General features: G+C 47.1%; 1 protein-coding gene across 5 annotated transcripts in view; it reads right to left on the minus strand.

The window, feature by feature from the left end:
• Positions 1 to 6,890: 6,890 nt before the first annotated feature.
• SLC8A2 (solute carrier family 8 member A2) overlaps positions 6,891 to 21,078 on the minus strand; it is an 83,782-nt gene continuing 69,594 nt past the window's right edge. For 3 of the 5 annotated variants that reach the window (XM_075606855.1, XM_075606856.1, XM_075606857.1), the window contains exons 5-7: positions 16,212 to 16,311; positions 15,174 to 15,449; positions 6,891 to 14,679 (exon numbers count right to left, since the gene is read on the minus strand). In XM_075606855.1, the coding sequence (XP_075462970.1) occupies positions 14,303 to 14,679; positions 15,174 to 15,449; positions 16,212 to 16,311 (753 nt within the window). In that variant the 3' untranslated portion in view covers positions 6,891 to 14,302. The remainder of the gene's footprint in view (positions 14,680 to 15,173; positions 15,450 to 16,211; positions 16,312 to 21,078) is intronic. The other 2 variants (XM_075606853.1, XM_075606854.1) reach the window with 1 other exon arrangement.

Raw genomic sequence — 21,078 nt, forward strand, 5'->3', positions numbered from 1 at the left:
CGGTGATGCACACATCAGCGGGGGGCGAATCTTCGGCAGCTGCAGTACTATAGATAGGCAAGGAGGGAACGCGCCGCAAGGGACGCACTCCCCGATTCCTCACACACAGTTGCAGAGTTATTGTTGTGCAGAGTCCAGGTCTTCCTCTAATCTTAACCTCCAATTTCAACTCCAAAATGAACTCCAGACACTTTCAATGTTACACTTTAAAATGTTTCACAGCCATATGGCTCACAGCCAAGAGAGACTGCCTTATATAGTTAAACACGTTCACTTGACTAACAATTAAGGGAGGTTTCTGCCTATTCAGCTCAAACCAGTAAGATGTTAATTTGATTAAAGTTCTTTCAATTGATAGATGAAAATCAGATCACAGTCATACGTGTTTGAAGAAATTCATCAGAATATTAGTCCAGATATTCAGAATACATCCATGATTAAAGATTAATCTCCAAAATTAACTCCAGACAATTTAAAATGTTTCACAGCCATAATGTAGAACAGAGGGAGTACAGTACATGGGCATAGAAAGGATTATGGATACAGTTTGAGCGGGTAATCGTGATCTTCATGTAGCCAGGCCTGGTTTCTGGCTACCAGTCTGCCCTCCTCCTGGCAATAAGCCCTAGTAAGAGATGGGCTGCCAGGACTAATCATGGGTTTTCCCCACACCCTGCAGCTTCAGTGAGTCACAGGGGAGGAGGTGCAACCAGGCCTTGTGTCCAATCAGGGACTCAGGACTGGTTCCTGCATTACCTGTACTTAAGGAGCTGCACTTCCTGATTTAGTCAGTTGCCTGTACCCTTGAGAGAGGCTGGTCTACCCGAATAACTTTGCAGTGCTCTGTACAGTTTGGACTCCCTCCCTTAGGGGAGTGGGGGACTATTCCTCTTACTCCACTAGTGAGTAGGAGAAGAGCCAGGAGAGCTGTGGGGGCCCTGTACCTGCAGCGTTTGTCCAGGGAAACACCCTGAGGGTGAAGGCCCGAATATCTGATTGTTGTTGTGTATGCTGTGAAGTCTACAGTGTGAAATAAAATGTTCCTGTTTCACTATACAGATGAAGCAACAAGTATTAGATCTCTTGCCTGGGACATTCTGGGGCAGTCTCAAGGTAAATGCCCAACATTGCCTCAACATTTCTGTGAGATTCTTAATGGCCCATCAGATTAACACAGCAGAGTGTCCCTGCAGTCCCCTTCTATTTGAATCTTACAGAACTGTTGCAGCAATGTTGCAGCATTTACTGTGAGAGTGCCCCAGAATCTCCCAGGTAAGTGTTCTAATACTGGTGGCTGCACCAGTACCTTCCTGCCTGAGCAAAAAATATGCAAATAAATGCACAAAGCAGCACACTGCCCAGGGACACATGGGTATAAAAATAGAAAAAATATATTTATTGTCTATCACACATGACAAACAAGGAGGTGTGACCCTCCAATGTGTTTCACACAACACAGTGCTTTGCCTGAGACTGCAATCTATCAGGGGAAGGGAAAATAACTCTCCTGCAGGGATTGCTCCCCTCATTCCTAGGGCCTGCAAGAGATGGAGGCGCTGTCACTGTGAGTACGAATTAATTTATGCCCCAGAAGCCTGTTCTGATATCCCCTACCATCATGCTGGAGACTCAGATCTACTGTGACCCAGCAGGTATGCACCACCACACTCCATGTAGCAGCAAAATCTCCCAGAGGGGGGGGGGGGGAATATGCGTTACATTGATATTGCAAAAAGGGAACAATATTGGATCTTCACTTTACAGAGCAGATTCCCAGGAGGTCTAAATGACTATATAAAACTTATACCGTTTCTCAAATAGCCAAGGGATGATTCTAGTATCACTGTTGTTCTGCCATATCCCCCGCCCTTTCTCCCCCATCGTCCCCCTCTTCCCCCCCAACCAGCTTCAGTTTCCTTTATTCCTTTCTTTCCCCCTCCCCCCTCACTTGTTCCCCCCTTATCCCTACCATCATTCTCCCCCCTTTCCCCTCCCCCTCCATCTTCCCTCCCCCCTCTCCAATCTTCCCCTCTTCCCCCCTTTCCTCCTTTCCTCATCCTCTTTTTTTCATTCTTCAACCCCTTTTCCCTCTTCATATCAATCCCCCCTCTTATTCTCCTTTTATTCTTTCCTCCTTTCCCTCTCCCTACCCTTTATTTCTTTCTTTTCATGTATTTTATTGTTTCTATATATGCATTTATTTTTTTTAATAGGATTTTACTTATACATCAGATACCCTTGATACCACATAAAACAAGTACTATAGATTTATATTCTTGGTTTATAAGAATATATGCTGTGTTTAATGGATATTACTTTTTGATTCCAATATGTACTTTATTGGGTTTTTCCTTCGACAACATGCATGGAAGGGGTTGCATTATTACTTCAATTAGTGATGTTTATCCACCCCCTTTTTGAAGAGTGTATTTAAAGGCTGATGTAGATGATGTTCATTACAACCTGATGAAGCTCACGTGTGAGCAAAACGCGTAGTGGTAGTCATTCCATTATTGGGTTCACTTGTTGGTGCCCCCATGCTGCATTGTATGTACTTTGCCGGTTGGGCTATCCTGCCTAGCGCAGGCTGCTGGTTTGGAGAACTACAGTAGAGGCAACGATTATTCTAACATTTGCTGTAAACTAGCCGGGTTACATTCTGGGTATGTGCTGGGCTAGTTTGAGGCACGTTTAAGGCATTTCTGCATTGACTAACGACCCACAGGATTAACACAGCAGGGATCCCTGGCAGTCCAATTCAGTTTGAATGGGACTGCCAGGGACCCCCGCTGTTAATCTGATAATTGATTAATCAATGCAGAAATGCTGGGGCTAGTTTAAGGAAAGTTTAAGGCATGTATTCAGAATGTACCTGGGTGTACCTGGGTCTTTTGGGGAATTGCCACTGTTTTTTGTTAGAATAATCGCTGCCTCTACTGTACTAAGTTTTGTTATCACATACGTGTTACGCTGCCTTGCGCGAACCCGGAAGTAGCTTAGTGAGGCTGTGAGAGGTGAAGTCTCAGCTGTTCCCAGCACACGGGAACATGAGCCTCTGCCAGCAGATGCCGCCGAGCTAGACACTCAGGGAGCAGGGACACAAGGAGATGGACTCTTAAAGGATTTAATTTGATCACAGATCTTTTTATTATGTAAGTTGATATTTACATTTATCTGCTTTGTTTAATACAATTCTTTCACCCTTGCTGCGGTTTTGTGCTTTTTTCTTTCTATGGTTGGTCCATTGGGAATACCTCCATGCACAAGAGCCTCAAGAGGGGAGAGATGACCATTGTCAAGGTGCATAAGGAAGCAAGAGCACGGATCAAAATCTCCATATAACATAGGAAACTCATTCAAAAGTTCTTACCTTTGATGTGGATGAAAAAAGAAAATGAACCGAGCGCTTCTGTGCAATGTTGTATAACTGTGTTTGCTGAACCAATAGAACCAGTGTGGTAACCCAAAATACAGTGAATACATTACAACATAAATACCTCAAATGTAGTGATGTGAATATAAAACTTCACCAAAAACAAGTGAAATAAACAATACAGTGATATAATAAGAAGTATGTGAAATAGCAGCTCTACACCCTTGTAATCGACCGTTCACTGGTCACAAAAGTTGTATGTCGTCTTCCAGATAGGGGGAGCGCTTGTGGGTCACATGGTGAAATATAAAAAAATAGAAAATACAGATAATGGTGTAGCAAATTACAAAATATAATACTATCTGCACATGAATGTGTTGGTCTCACTCACAGATTTCTTCTAAAATAAATGATCCATCTCTCTCTGATGGGAGCTCTTGATAAGATCCTCTAGGGCAGCGTTTCCCAAATGGGGTTCCATGGAGCAGTCCCAGGGGTTCCGCCCCCGAGCCCGCTCTCAGGTAAGGACTGCAGGAGCGCGCTCTAGCAGTGTGGCACTTACAGTCCCTGACTGCTCTGACCGCCTCTAGCCCCGCCACGCCTCCTTCGCCCCCCCTGCCGCTGCTTCCTTCGCTGCCCCCCCCCCCCAATGCTGCTTCCTTCGCCGCCCCCCTTCCCCCCCACCACTGCCACCTTCGCCCCCCTGCTGTTTTCTCCACCGGCAACCACAGGGCAGGATACCAGCCTCTCCTCCCGCCTGATGTAGGCTGAGGGGTGCTGGGGGAGATATATGTATTGGAGCGGTGGGGGTCTTTTAAAAATGTATTGGAGTGGTGGGGCTCTTTTAAAAATGTATTGGGGCGGTGGGGGTCTTTTGAAAAACCCTGGTGTTCCGTGAGGTTAAATTAAGTGTTCCGCGAAAAATGTATTGGGGCAGTGGGGATCTTTTAAAAATGTATTTGGGCGGTGGGGGTCTTTTAGAAATGTATTTGGGCAGTGGGGGCTTTTAAAAATGTATGGGGGCAGTGGGGGTCTTTTAAAAATGTATCGGGGCAGTGGGGGTCTTTTAAAAATGTATTGGGACGGTGGGGGTCTTTTAAAACACCCTGGTGTTCCGTGAGGTTAAATTAAGTATTCCGCGAAAAAATAAAACATTTAAAAAATTTGGCCGCTGCTGCTCCTCCTTCTGGCAGGCTGGGGCATTTATTTATCAGACATGAAAGAGGACAAAACGTGTAGTTGCCTTCCCCCTGGAAAAATGTAACTTTCAATTTAAAGGTATTTGATCTTGAACCAAGAAAAATTTTCGCCGGGAGCGCATTTCTTTTTTTTTTTTTTCTATGTGCTACACTAAATATATTTAAGGGGTTCCATTCTGTTGTACAAAATATAAAAAGGTCCCATGACTAAATTTAATTGGGAAACGCTGCTCTCGGGCGTATGTCTATATGGCCAATTCAGTAAGTTTATTTTGCAACAAATAAAGTTCATTGAAGAGACCCGTGGATCTGAGCCTCCCAACTCCTCCAAAGCCACAGGGCTATAAAAGATAACTTCCTCTTCTCACTATATAGGGTGAATTTTAGTGTTCCATAGTTCCATAGTTCCATAGTAGATGAAGTTGAAAAAAGACATATGTCCATCGAGTTCAACCTATGCTAAATTTAGATGACGGATACTTACTTTTGTACTATACTTCTGTAGCCCTGTTTCCCCCTGAACACAGAAAGCTATTGGTGCTGCTCTTTTACCTGTTGGCTCCCAGGAGCCTAAGCCTCCGACACGGAGAGCCTGGGGTGAATTACTTACAATATGGTGCAGCGCCTCCACCTGTAAGGGATCCCAATAGAGTGAGAGTAGCCCCTCACAGGACACAATCACAATGAATACAGACACGTATAAACTGAAATGGCATTTACTGAACATAGATAACTCTTACCACTCTATAATGCCTAAGAGTCAATTACCCATGACCCATACAAAGCATACCCCCACCACCGTGTACCCCACACCGTGTTCACAGTACAACCCTTCCCACCCTTGTCCTGTGGTCAGCGCTGCCACTATGTGTGAGTACTCTGTTGGTGCACTTATTAACCATACCTGCCCAGTGCTCCAGCACATGGGCCCATAGATATCTACGCAAAGGATCCACCGATCCACGATCTCCTCAGCGACTTCCTGGACTCCACGAAGACGATCGTCCCTCAAGGGTGGTCCCACCCAGGTAATGTCTCTCTCTCTCTAACTAGGCCTGGTCCCAGACCTCTCCTCAGGGTATGCAGCGTCCGCTGTGTCCCTCGCTCTCACTACAGTACTAATGGGGTAGGTTCCCTATCCTAGGGCCTGTCCCTATAGCAGCCATAAGCTCAATGATGTCTCAGGGCCTATCCAGGGCCTAGGGGGGGGGGGGGTCTGGCCTAGTGCTACTTGCCTCTCTGCACAGTCACCTCCTTCCCTTTTCCCTTCCTGGCACCTACTAACGCATTTCCTGGCAGTGCACTAATTGTATATCCTCCGGCAGGAGAACTAGCCATGCTATTGGCTCCCTGGCGTCACATGGTGGTCCTGCCCCTGAGCACTATGGGGCTTGTAGTCCCCGCATACCCTCTTTAACATTGGCGCGACTTCTATCATGGTCGCCGCGACCTCTAGAAGGCACTGCCCATCCAAACGCCGCATTGCGCATGCGCGAACACACCGCGGTTGCGCGTGCACCTTCAAGATGGCAGCACCCTACGGAGGGGCCCGCCGGCAGCCCCGGCAGTCCTGTCGCCAGTACAACAGCCCCCACTCTATGGGAGGTAAGGGAGGGGGAACCAGAGGGGACCTGGCTACAATACCAAACTATACTATATTTGTATTTACAGTATATTGATCCAGAGGAAGGCAAACCAAAAAACCCCAGTGAAAAATCATCCAATGATGTCTCATAAGGGGAAAAATTAATTCCTTTCTGACTCCAAATAATGACAATCGGATTAATCCCTAGATCAACATCCTTCCCATGTTTACTTATTTGGTATATCTCTGTATACCTTTCCTTTCTAAAAAAGACGTCCAAGCTTTTTGAAGAAATCTATTGTATCTGCCATCACAGTCTCCATGGTTAATGAAAACCAACTTTGTTGCTGGTGAAATCTCCTTTCCTCTAACCTTAAGGAATGACCCTGTGTTGTTTCTACTGAACTTGAGATGAATAGTTCTTTTGAAAGCTCCTTGTATTGTCCCTGAATATATTTGTATAAAGTTATCATATCCCCTCTAACTCGCCTCTTTTCTAATGAAAATATTGCAATATTATTTTTTTACCAGGGGAAACACCCTGTTTTCATTGTTTCATTATTGCTTGTTTTGTGGCTGAAAAACTAGAGCAAAACTTTAAAAATGAACCACTTCTACAAATTACTATTTTAGTAGCGGTAAAACGTAATTGATAGGTCTGCTTGGTGCAAAAAAGCGCTAATTATGATAAAAATAATTTTCATTTGATAAATCTGATTTCAGCAAGTGTGCACATTTTTTTTAATTACTTTTTTTTCCATTTTAACAGCAAAACTGCAGTTTTGAGGTGTCCCACTCAACATCCAGTATCCTGTTAAGTGATTTACAAAATGTGCTAAAAATACATGTATTGTTTATTCCTCTTTCTACACAATAAGACAAAAGGACACTTTTTTTTCAAAATAAATAATTATATTCATAAAGTTATAGATTTCTTCTTGCAATATAATGACATGCTGTGGTCCGTTCAATTTATTAGCACAGGCAGACTCAGAGAGACAGGTAAAGAGGCAGAGAGGAAGAGAGAATGGTCAGGAAACAAGAGAGAAAACCGAGATGGTGGAAGATAGGGGGAGAGAGAGAGGGAAATAGCGTAAGAAGGGGGGGGGGGAGAATAAAGCACAACAGGAAGATAGAAGTCAGAAAGTCAAAAGGAGAGGAGACAGGAAAATGGAGGAAACAAAGGTTAGGAGAGAGAGTGATAGATGAAAGAGAGAGAAGAAGAGGGGAACAAATAGAGAGGGGAACCGCAGAGAAGAAAGGGTGGGTAGAGAATTGACAGATAAGGGGACTACAACACAGAAGGCAACAGGGGGTTCCAGCATTACATATAGAACAGCCACATGGGAAGAGTACCAATACAAAGGCAGTAAACATCCCTCCCAGCATAGCACGTGGTGCCTCCATCTGGCACAGACACTGGGAGGAACTCGCCCAATTTCATTTTTTAATTTTTGTAAACATATAAACAGTAAATTTCTCTTAGCTTCAAACCAGCCATTTCCCAACAACTGTCCAGGATCTGTGAGAAGCTGCGGCTGTCACCTGTGTGCTTATTGAAGTCCTCTGGGTTATGTTTCCCCCAGTACCACACATCGCCTCACTAAACCCAGTTGTACATGCACTGAGCGGGCAGCTGCAATGCCAGCTTTATCGTGAACAGGCCCCAGAAAGCCCCCTCTTGTGTATCTGCAGATAATGGATGGACCTGGCTTCTGATCACCATGAGATGCCCATGTGTTGAAATCCGGGCTATGTTTAATCAGTTTGGGAGACTGTGAAATTTGGAGAGAAGTGAAGCAGGTTTGGGGACCAGTGGAAGACATGAAGCACACAAATGAATTCTCAATATTTGCTGTACTTTGTACGGTAGAGGATCTTTGTCACATTTTTTTGCCCACCATAAACTAAGTCTGTTTATTGTGCAACCACTACGAGCTTCACAATGCAGAACCAGTGACCAAGCTCAAACTTATGAAACAGCTGTCTCAGGCCTGCTGATTCTTCCCTTCCCTATCTCAGACTAAGCTGCACAAGTTGTGTAATGCAGAAGGTAAATCCATAGTGACTCTCCCGGTGTGCTCATTTGCAAATACAAAAAAACAGAATCCCTATCTGCAGCACATAACCACTGTGTAACATGACAATGGGATGAATGAAGCCGGTTTAAGAGGACTGTGGAAGACATGTATATGAGTTTTTGTTGTAAAACTATAAAACTAACTGAAGATGTCAATAAATCCGCTTGTAACGTTAAAAATAGAAATTCATCAAGTTCAGGATTTAAGGGGCTAATTCAATAAAGACCAGTGGGGGATTCAGGCCGGTTTCCGCTAAAAATTCCCAATGACGTCAATGGGGATTTTCAGCCGAAAACTGACGCTTTATTGAAATAGCCCCTAAATATCTAAGATGTTTCCTGGGGTTTTCCTGCCTTCTTTTGGATCAGTATATTGTACACATCTTCCACTAGGTATAGCATGAAAAAAAGGGTTGGATTTGACAGACATATGTTTTTATTCAACCTCAGCTTCTATGTCACTAGGTTAAATCTAAACCAGACAGACAACTCAGGGTGATCAGAAACGTAATGACAGCTCTACCTGTAGACCTGTTTAGTCATTGGCTATTCCCGCCATGACAGTGCTGAGGTTTGAAAGGGTTTAACAGACAATTGATGAGCCTTTACATTGTATAAGTTCGACAGATTCAGGCCCCTCTCTGACTTGAGGCTTCATGGCAGTGTAATTAGCCGCTGGAGCCAAAAACAAAAATGAAGAAATAAGTAAATAAATCTCCTGTTTAGGAAAAGGGAGCTGGCAAATGGCTTAATCCTGATTGGCTGGCTCGGGATCCTGAACCAATCAAAGGTTTAATATGTGACCGAGTTAGGACAGAAAGAGGTGTGAGAGGTGCCAGTCTTGTATATCTGACATATATCACAGGGCAGTGGAGGCTGGGAAAAAAAAAAAACTTATTCTCATATATTCCATGTTTTACCCGAAAGGTGATGCAGAGATGAAGAGAGGTATAGCCCATTGTGGATTAACTGTGAAAGTATAGTGACACAAAGCATTCATAATCCATGGAACATGTCCTTCCTACACATACAACAGAAGGAATGTATGGCCCAATGAGGATATATTGAACATACTCCTGCAGGGTGACAGAGAAAGAAGGAACCCATGACCCATCCTGTCTCCCTCTCTTCCATTGCCTAAGAAACCAATATACTGTGCAAGTGCACAACACCTACTGGCCCCGATTCCTGGATTTTTAACTACGCTGGAAAGGAGGCTATTATCTATCCCAGACTGCACATCACAGCAATAAAGTATTGCTGCCACGCCGCCAATATTGTTTTTATTTGTTTCGACCTCACTTCTTTTCAAAATAGGTACTTCTTTCTACCAGCCTCAGTATGTCTCTAACTCTATTCATATATCTCCATCTCTCCTTCCTTCACCACTTCTCAGTTCACATGAACTCCTTTCTTACCTGCGTCCTCTAACACTACACAGCTATATCCCCTGCATTAACACACACCCTTATAAATCCTCCCAACACACTATCTTTTTATCCATGCTTCTCCACCTTGCTTCTGGGGATATCTCTTCCAATCCTAGTCAATGCCTTATTTCGACATGCTCTCGTCCTCGCCTTCCACATACAACTTCTACTCCTTCTGCTCTAACCTCATACACATCCCTGTCACCCTCCCTCCTCTCTCCCTTTCTCCTGTGCCCTTTGGAATGCACGCTCCCTTTCTAGCAGGTTCCTGCATGACTTCTTTTTCTCTCACTCTTTGCTCCTCTTTGCTATAATTGAGACCTGGCTTACTCAGTCTGACTCTACTCTGGAAGCTGCCCTCTCTAATGGTGGCCTTTCTTTCTCCAACACTCCGCGCGCTGATGGCAGGGGTGGAGTCGTGGGGCTCCTGCTCTCCTCTATCTTCCACCACCGTACCCTTCCAATTCCTCCCTCTCTTGCTTTTCCCTCCTTTGAGGCTCACACTGTCCAGATTTTCTCTCCTCTCCCTGTCTATCGCCTACCTACCTCTACTCATCCCCCTTCTGTATTTCTCTCACTTTGAATCCTGGTTCTCTTTCTTTCTCTCCTCAGACTCCCCTGTTCTTCACCTTGGGAACTTCAACTGCCATATTGACAACCCCTCTCTCACTTGGGCTTCCCGCTTTCTCTCTCTAACCTCTTCTTTTGGCCTTCAAAAGTGGACTGCAGCCAGTACCCACAAGGATGGTCACTACCTAGATCTGGTTTTCACCAAAAACTGTTCTCTCTCTGATTTCTCAATTTCCCCTTTTCCTCTATCTCCCCATCACCTCATCTCTTTTTCTCTCTCTAACTTCTCCCCTTCTCCACCTCCATCTACCCCACGGTTCTGCAGAAACCTACACTCTATTAACCTACCAGCTTTTGATTCCACTTTACGCTTCTCCCTATCCTCTCTCAACTCTGCTCCAGACCCTGAAAACCTGGTCAGGAACTACAACTCTGCCCTATCCTCCTCTCTTGATGCCCGCTTTCTCTCTGCCGTTCTCGCCCTTTGAACCCCAGACCCTGGCTAAATTCCCACATGCGCAGGCTGCATTCCTGTATTCGTTCCTCAGAACGCCTCTGGAGGAAATCTCACACACTCACAGACTTCCTTCACTTCAAATTTAAGCTGTTTCAACTCTGCCCTCTCAAGCTAAACAAACCTACTTTAATTCACTTATCAACACACAAAAGTCTAACCCACGCTGACTCTTTTCTGTCTTTGACTCCCTACTCAGACCACCCTCTGCTGCCTGTTCTTCTTCCTCCATGTCACCTCAGGACTTTGCCGACTATTTCAAAGAAAAGGTGGAATCCATACATCAGGCCATCCCCTCTGTATCCTCCCCCAATCCTACACCTCTTCCTAACTCTCCTCCTCCATTCCTTGACTCTTTATCCGCTGTTATGGAAGAGGATGTGTCGTTGCTGATCTCCTCTTCTCCCTCTACCACTTGCCCTCTTGATCCCATTCCCTCCCATCTCCTAAAACCTCTTGCTCCTACTATAATTCCTACGCTCACACACATTTTTAACTCCTCCCTCTACTCTGGTACCTTTCCCTCTTCCTTCAAGCATGCAACAGTCATAGCATTACTCAAAAACAGCAAGCTTGACCCTATCTGTCTTTCTAACATTTGACCTGTCTCCCACCTGCCTTTTGCCTCTAAACTCCTTGATCGTCTTGTATTCTCTCACTTGCTCCACTTTCTTAACACCTATTCTCTCCTAGACCCTCTAAAATCTGGCTTTCGCACTGCTCACTCCTCTGAAACAGCCTTCAGTAAAATAACTTATGACCTCCATGCTGCCAAAGAGAGAGGTCATTACACTCTGCTCATATTACGGGACCTCTCTGCAGCATTTGATACTGTGGACCACCCTCTTCTCCTTCACATGCTCCATATTCTTGGTATTCGGAACAAAGCTCTATCCTGGATCTCATCCTACCTCTCCCATCGTACTTTCAATGTCTCTTTTGCAAACACCTGCTCCGTATCTATCGATCTCTCTGTGGGGGTACCCCAGGGCTCTGTCCTGGGACCCCTTCTCTTTTCTCTTTAGACACTCTCTCTAAGTGACCTAATCACATCTCTTAGATTCAAATATCACCTCTATGCTGATGACACACAAATTTACTTTTCAACCCCTGACCTTACAGCTGTACAGACTAAAGTTTGGGAATGTCTCTCTGCTATATCATCCTGGATGGCCCTCCGCCGACTTAAACTTAACATGGCAAAAACTGTGCTCCTCATACTTCCTCTCATACCTGGCCCTATTTCGTCCTTCCACATAACTGTTGGAAGTACTATCATTCACCCAGTAGCACAAGCACACTGCCTAGGGGGTCACACTCGACTCCTCTTTCACATTCAAAAGGTAGCAAAAAACTGTTGTTTTTTTCCTCCGCAATATTACCAAGATATGCCCTTTTCTCTGTTGCTCGACTGCAAACACTCTGACACAGACCCTCATTCTCTCCCGTCTTGACTACTGTAACCTCCTGCTGTTTGGCCTTCCTGCCTCTCACCTTTCTCCCCTACAATCTATCCTAAATGCTGCTGCCAGAATCACTCTGCTATTTCCAAAAACTGTCTCAGTGTATCCCCTGCTGAAATTACTCTCCTGACTCCCAATCAAATTCCGCATCTCACACTCAATTCTCCTCCTCGCTTATAAAGCTTTACACTCTTCTGCTCCTCCTTAAATCTCAGCCCTAATTTCTCGCTATGCACCATCCCGACTCTTGCGTTCTGCTCAAGGATGTCTTCTCTCTACCCCTCTTGTATCTAAAGCCCTCTCCCACCTTAAACCCTTCTCACTGACTGCCCCACACATCTGGAATTCCCTTCCCCTCAATATCCGACTAGAAGCCTCTCTATCCACCTTTAAGACCCACCTTAAAACACACCTGCTTAAGGAAGCATATGAGTAGCTCCATAGCTGATAATTAACACCTCATACATTTACCTTGGCTCCTTGCAGACGCACTTACCAGAACGCCCTCCTACTGTCTCTCTGCATTCTCCATACCAACAAATTAGATTGTAAGCTCTTCGGAGCAGGGACTCCTTTTCCTAAATGTTACTTTTACATCTGAAGCACTTATTCCCATCATCTGTTATATGTATTATTTGTTATTTATATGATTGTCACATGTATTACTAATGTGAAGCGCTATGTACATTAATGGCGCTATATAAATAAAGACATACATACATACATACATACATACATTGCAGGGTGACATATAGTGACATAGACAAAAGGAACCTACAGTATGGTCCATGGAGTCTGTCCCTCCCATTGCAGGGTGACTCGGACATGTCACTTATATCCCATTTTGTCTGTGTCTCCCATTGCAGTATGACAAATGGCTTAACCTACTAGCTGTTATCCCACAACAATCCTTACCCTGTACAACTTGTAATTATCTCTCTTACTGGCAATGGGGCCTCCAGCTAATTCTGAAGCAATGCGTTCCAGGGCCAGTTTTGCAGCATAGGGGATTAACTCTTTAGCTTCTGGAGGGGCTCAGAATTAACCCATGGCAATGGGGCAGGAGGACATGCAGGCAATGTACTTGACCTAGCCCATTCTCTGCTGGAGGTCAATGAAAAGTGTAGTGGGGAGGAGATGGGTCCCTTTTGCCAGGGAGTTGTTATAACACTTGGCTAACAAAATACAGAAGCCCTTAAATTGTAGCCGTGTGCCTTGAACAGTTGGTGACTTAGCAAACTAAAGGGGAGGGAGTGGAATGAAGTGTTAAGTTACTTTCCCACCTCAGGGATCCATACCCTCCTGCAAAATGAGCATGCTGAAACACAGTGCTGCTGAGTATGACTGCAACAGGCTAAATCTCCTTCCCTAGCACAGAAATTGTAAGGAGAATTGAAAGGGGTTCGCCAAAAACTGGACTGGAACCCCTGCTACTGGTAATCACCTTCTGAGTTAAAGAGCAGCATGGACAATGTACAGAATCAATGATTTGAGTAATGCTCTGGTAACAAGCTCTGCGAGTCTGGACATACATGGACATACTCAGCATCATTATAAAGGCCATAATTGTCACTGTTATTCCTTTAATCATCATTCATTATGTAGAGACAACAGGAATTAAATAAAACCTTATTTCTCTCTCCATCTCCCTTCCGTTTCCGCCTGTCTTTTTCGCACTTTCCTTTCTGTTTTCCTTTCTTTCTTTAAGTCTCTCTTTCTTGCTTTCTGTATTTTTTTGTATTTTTAATTTCTTCTGTCTCTTTTTTTATCACTGACTATCCCTTCCCTTCCTGAATGCACAGGACCTTCTTGCAAAACTGCCTCCCTCCTAATATTAATCTCTCTTGTTTCACAGGATTACCTTCAAACTCAGAGCCACCACCAATGGGCAGAGATGGGGGAGGGAGAACATCAGGCTGGGGAATTATATTTATATATATATATATAAAATAATAATAATCAGATCAAATACAGTTTGTGCCCTCAACCCTACACTAAGGGAGCAGCCCACACCCAATACGGGTGAGAGCTAATGGAATGTTTGAGGACTCAGTTCAAGGAGGGTGTTACCCTCCCTCCCACACCTTCTTAGAAGCCTTTGATATGGCAGTAGGCTTCCAGGCTCGAGAATATGATGTAGAGGAGCCAGAGGCCGACAAATAACATGGCGGTAAGGGTCTTGGAGAGGCATGTGCCCCCCAACTCCCCTCCTATGTGGGGTCTCCGGCGATACAGGAGGACACTGATGCTGATGAACGCGAAGATTGTGAAGAGGGTGACAGAGAAAGCCAGACTGCCCGCCTCCACCTCAAAGTCCTTCCCTTGGATGGCCCAGTAGATGGCAGCTACGGACCAGGCCACTCCGATGCCCAGGAACACATTCACCGCATTGCTGCCTGTTACGTTGCCGATGCAGGCATCCGCATATTGGTCCTGCGTCGCCGCCACTTTGCTGGCAAAGGTGTCTGATGGAAGGAATGATATAGACAACATGAGTATGAAGTAGCAGTATTCTGTAGCAGAAGTTGTTTCTACCTCATTGTATCCCGCTAGGATGAGTGGGACAGAACCCATGGACCACAGGTCCCTGCTGTCTGTCTGTGTGTCACCCTCAAGTGGAAGGGTCAGAAACCATGGCCCATGGGTCCCATTAGTTTGTGTCCCTTCTTTCTGTCATCTTAATGTTGGAGGGTCAGACTTCATCAGACCATTGGTCCCTTCTATCTGTGTCATCCTACATTGGAGGGTAGAGAAACAGAGTGCTTGTCTGCAATGCACTGAATGAATATCCCCAGTGTTCGACAAACCTATACATTTGCTCGCCCCGGACGAGTGGATTTAACCCCCGGGCGAGTAAATATTGGCCCAAGCAGCACACGTTTGGTACTAGGTGGCGAGTAGATTTTTTTGTGTGGCGAGTAGATTTTTTGGTGATTTGTCAACCACTGAATATCCCTACCTGGTATAGAAGTGCCAAGAGCCACAAACACCACTGCGGTGACAGAGTCCTTCAGCCCCACGGTGCAGCCAAAGTGTGAGGCTAAGTCCCCAATGACGGCCGTGAGCAGGCCCACAATGATGATGCAGATGCAGAAACAGGCCCAGCCATTCCAGTACTCTGTGGGTGGCACAAAGGCGAAGAGGACCTTCCAAAAGACCGTGAGGAAGTGCATGACATAGTCAAAGCATGAGGGGAGGCGCTCCTCACGACCATCATCCTCCTCCTCCTCATCACCTGGGAAGAGAGGGCAAAAGGAGGATAAGAAGGGACCCTGTACACAGATATCTCTCCTCTACTATTATAGAATAAACAGTTATAGCTAAACTACTCTTCAATTATAAGATGCACAGCTACATCTCACTGCTCCTCTCCTAAAATAAGATGAGCAGCTATACATAGTGTGTGTGTGTCCTATTTAGTGTAGTACTCATTGACTTAGACCTCCCAAACCACTCCAATATACAGTACATGTATAGTAGCTGCTGTGAACATACCAGAGATATTTAATATTTAAATATGAAAATAAGCTAATTTAACCATTCCTTCTCCTCTCTTTTCTGTAGCAAACCCCAATGTCAGGGTCTGGATCTCAGTGTTGCAAAATGTTACCAATTCGTGCAGCATCTAAGACTGATTTTGAAATTGTATTTAGCCATGTAAAGCTTGGCAAAATATCTTGTGAAACAGCAACATTTAAAAATAAAAGGAATCTCTGAACACAGTTGGGACCGTTTTTCACATCTCTAATTAACATGCAGTAGCAGTGATTGCCCAGTGCTTATCCCATATATGCCCACAAGAGGGTAGCAGATCTTGCGCCAAAGTTCCATATGGTTTTCTGAACGTTGTCTTGTGGACGCAGACACTAGCACACCAGCAATGATTGCATATTAACAGTGGAGAGGAAATAAGATATAGCTTGGCTTTTGCCCAGTTAACCCATTCACTGGCATAGTGGCCTGCAACGCTCTGCAAGGTTTAACTATTGCAACTCACCCGCACTGACAGTGATGGCTTCCATGAATTGCTCCCTCCAGGAGTGTGTGCCAATGACCAGCGCAAGGTTAGTCTTCTTTATCAGTTTGTCCACTGTGCTCTACAAGGAGGGAAGGGGTTAATTTATTCTATTGAAAAGAAAAGGGTACGGAAAGTGTCATTTTAATACGTAGTTGATGGAGTATGTAAAGAGTACACACTTCACACAAAGAAATCCCTATGTTGATGCACTACAGACCAAATTTTAAATAATAATTTCAGTGGTCATATGTGAACTGCATAAACTGTCTAAAATCACATGTTAATAGCATAGTGAATTAAATGACACAAATAATGTTAAAAGATTAAGCAATATGTATAAATTCCTGAGGTAATAAAAAGTCTAGTTAGTGAATGCCTTATTATGCAAACACATTGATGCGTATATATCTATATATATATATAAAACTGAAATGTTTGTCCGTGGTGTTTGTCTGTGGGTTTGTGCGTTTTGTGATTGGTTGCCGCCCGTGGCTCTCGCTCTCATTGGTCGCCAGGGTGGGGTGACGTCACGGGCAGGGCTTGAGGCTCACACCGCGTGCGCCTCGGACCCAGTGCCTGCCCTCACACTGCGTTTGCCTCTGACCCAGTGCGTACCCCAGTGATTCTCAACCCGGGCTCCGTGGACCAGTCCAAGGGGTTCCACCTGGCCGCCCCAAGAGTTTCCTGGCTCTCCCCCTTCCCCGGCTCTCTCGCGCTCTCCCTTCCCTGGCGCTCTCCCTTCCCTGGCACTCCCCCCCCCCCCAGAGCCCGCTCCCCCAACTCTCCCTTCCCCAATGCTCTCCCTTCCCCAGCTCTCCCCCCCAGATCCTGCTCCCCCAGCTCTCTTCAGCTCTCCCTTCCTCGGCTCCCCCCTCCCCCCCACGGCCCGCTCCCCCGGCTCTTTCCGGCGCTCCCTTCCCCGGCACTCCCCCAGAGCTTGCTCACAACCACGCTCGGTGCTGCTTCCTGCCCGCCCGCTACCTGCATGCCTTCGCTGCCGCCCAGAGGGGGGGGGGGGGGAGATGCAGGGGAAGAGAGATTCGGGGGGGATGCAGGGGGGAGAGATGCAGGGGGGGAGAGATGCATGGGGGGAGAGATGTGGGATGTGGAGGGGTGTGAAATGAGGGAGATGCAGGGGGGGGGGTGATATGAGGGACATGCAGGGGTGGTGTGATATGAAGGAGATGCAGGGGGGGTGATATGAGGGAGATGCAGGGGGTGTGATGTGAGGGAGATGCAGGAGGGGGTGATATGAAGGAGATGTAGGGTGGGTGATATGAGGGAGATGCAGGGGGGTGTGATATGAGGGAGATGCAGGAGGGGGTGATATGAGGGAGATGCAGGGGGGTGTGATATGAGGGAGATGCAGGAGGGGGTGATATGAGGGAGATGCAGGGGGGTGTGATATGAGGGAGATGCAGGGGGGGGTGATATGAGGGAGATGCAGGGGGGTGTGATATGAGGGAGATGCAGGGGGTGTGATATGAGGGAGATGCAGGGGGGGTGATATGAGGGAGATGCAGGGGGGGTGATATGAGGGAGATGCAGGGGGGGTGATATGAGGGAGATGCAGGGGGTGTGATATGAGGGAGATGCAGGAGGGGGTGATATGAGGGAGATGCAGGAGGGTGTGATATGAAGGAGATGCAGGAGGGGGTGATATGAGGGAGATGCAGGGGGTGTGATATGAGGGAGATGCAGGGGGGGTGTGATATGAGGGAGATGCAGGAGGGGGTGTGATATGAGGGAGATGCAGGGGGGGTGTGATATGAGGGAGATGCAGGGGTGTGTGATATGAGGGAGATGCAGGGGGTGTGTGATATGAGGGAGATGCAGGGGGTGTGATATGAGGGAGATGCAGGGGGGGTGTGATATGAGAGAGATGCAGGGGGGTGATATGAGGGAGATGCAGGGGGGTGATATGAGGGAGATGCATGGGGGGTGTGATATGAGGGAGATGCAGGGGTGTGATATGAGGGAGATGCAGGGAGGGTGATATGAGGGAGATGCAGGGAGGGTGATATGAGGGAGATGCAGGGGGGGTGATATGAGGGAGATGCAGGGGGGTGTGATATGAGGGAGATGCAGGGGGGGTGATATGAGGGAGATGCAGGGGGGGTGATATGAGGGAGATGCAGGGGGGGGTGATATGAGGGAGATGCAGGGGGGGTGTGATATGAGGGAGATGCAGGAGGGGGTGTGATATGAGGGAGATGCAAGGGGGTGATATGAGGGAGATGCAGGGGGGGTGTGATATGAGGGAGATGCAGGGGGGGTGATATGAGGGAGATGCAGGGGGGGTGTGATATGAGGGAGATGCAGGGGGGTGATATGAGGGAGATGCAGGAGGGGTGATATGAGGGAGATGCAGGGGGGGTGTGATATGAGGGAGATGCAGGGGGGTGATATGAGGGAGATGCGCCAACACCGCTTCCCCCACATTCTGAAGAGGGGGGGCCCAAGCTGTGAAATGGGGGGGAATCACACATGTGAACGCGGGGGAGAAAGGGGAAGGAGGGAGAGGGAAAGAGGGGAGAGAGAGAGGGCAATGGGGAGAGAGAGAGAGAGAGAGAGGAGGAGCGGAGAGACAGGGGGGAAGTGGAGAGAGGGGGGAGCGGAGAGAGAGAGGGGGAGCGGAGAGAGAGAGGGGGAGCGAAGATTGGGGGTGAGCAGAGAGAGAGAGGGAGAGGGAAAATTAAATCCCGGGCAACGCCGGGTATATCCGCTGGTAGCCTTATAAATGTGTGTATCTCCTATCCTGTGATCGCAGATCCTGAACAGGTCCGGTACACTCACTAGTATAAGGTGGTAGTTGTGGCCTAGGGAGTGTCTGGGGCTGTGGCTCTTATGAGAGATTTATCCTTCTAATGCTGTCCTGAGACGGATGTCCCTTTGGTCAGTGCCTCTATGGACGTGATCATAGTTGGTTCTAATCCCTCAGACTCCTACTAATGTGTGTTTGTGATGCTTAACACAGGGTATGGTGTCTAGTCAATCCATTATATGTATGTAATCACTAGTGATATGGGATCTTAAACATGCAATCAGCCTTATAGGGGTTAATGGCGTAATAGCCACTAGTATGTGACCTCATGTAACTATTGTGCCAATGTTAGGTGACACAGAGTATCATGAACTTATACCTTGTAGTGCTATATTGATGGTGATTTTGTAGCTCATAGGTAACACTCATGATTCAATGGTACATCGATCTTATGGTGAATATACCCTGTGTGAAGTTTGAATTCCACATAGAGCGTTACAGGCTGCCCTGTTAGTGCAGTCAATACCAGCTATATATTTCGGTGTAGAGCTGGAGGTTCTTGGGCCACCCTATTGCCTGGTATTATCTTGAACTTAAGTTACCCAGCCCTTATTGTGTCCTGGTGGATAGCGTATAGCTTCTGGCAAAGGCCAGACTTCCTGCTATATGCTTCTCGTAACTGTATAACTACAGATGATTGGATCTTTGGGATATACTTGATAGCTTTCAGTTTAACCATAGAAGCCTCGGTTATTGTGTAGAGATCTCGGTAATTATATGCGTCTTGAGAGTAACAGCCATGTGCAGGGCCGCCAACAGAAATCGTGGGGCCCGGGACTAACGTTTTAAGCAGGGCTCCCCCCCCCCGTGTCAGCTGTATTGCCCCCTCTCTTCCCCCCCCATTACCATGTATTTCTCTCCCTTCCGTCTCACCCCCTCTCACTCTCCCGCCTCGCATTTATTCCTCTCACTCTCCCGCCTCGCATGTATTTCTCTCCCTTCCGTCTCTCCCCCTCTCACTCTCCCGCCTCGCATGTATTTCTCTCCCTTCCGTCTCTCCCCCTCTCACTCTCCCGCCTCGCATGTATTTCTCTCCCTTCCGTCTCACCCCCTCTCACTCTCCCGCCTCGCATGTATTTCTCTCCCTTCCGTCTCTCCCCCTCTCACTCTCCCGCCTCGCATGTATTTCTCTCCCTTCCGTCTCACCCCCTCTCACTCTCCCGCCTCGCATGTATTTCTCTCCCTTCCGTCTCTCCCCCTCTCACTCTCCCGCCTCGCATGTATTTCTCTCCCTTCCGTCTCACCCCCTCTTACTCTCCCGCCTCGCATGTATTCCTCTCACTCTCCCGCCTCGCATGTATTTCTCTCACTCTCCCGCCTCGCATGTATTCCTCTCACTCTCCCGCCTCGCATGTATTTCTCTCCCTTCCGTCTCTCCCCCTCTCACTCTCCCGCCTCGCATGTATTTCTCTCCCTTCCGTCTCTCCCCCTCTCACTCTCCCGCCTCGCATGTATTTCTCTCACCTGCTTCTCACTCTTAGGCCGCGGGTATGGTACGCCACTGACCCGCGCCGAGCCCCGCTCATGCTTACCAGTGAGCCCCTGCAGCCACAATGAGAGCGGCTTTAGCAGCGGCGCGCGCATGCTTCCGCAGGCGTGCGGAAGCGTAGCCGACACTCAAAGTTTAGTCTATGCGCGCAGGGCCGGTCACGTGAGCGCAATGAGGGCGGACCAGCTCAGTGACATCACTGGCCCACCCATAGATACGCCCCTGGACGGCGCGCGTAGTAATGCCAGGGAAAGCACCCGCTTTCCCTCAGCCTCTGCGCGCCTCCGTACGGGCTTAGTGTCTATGAACTCAGCCTAACTCACTCTTTTCCTCACTCACCCCCTCTCTCCTCTCCCTCCGTCAATTACCCCACGCTCACTCATTCCGTCCCCCCTCCCCACACAATTCCCCCCACAAGATATACAGTATACCAAAAAACTTCCCACCCCCAATGCAAAAAACTTCCCACCCCCCAATGCAAAAAACTTCCCACCCCCCAATGCAAAAAACTTCCCACCCCCAATGCAAAAAAC

This window comes from Ascaphus truei, chromosome 7 (assembly GCF_040206685.1).
Source record: "Ascaphus truei isolate aAscTru1 chromosome 7, aAscTru1.hap1, whole genome shotgun sequence".
NCBI lineage: Eukaryota > Metazoa > Chordata > Amphibia > Anura > Ascaphidae > Ascaphus > Ascaphus truei.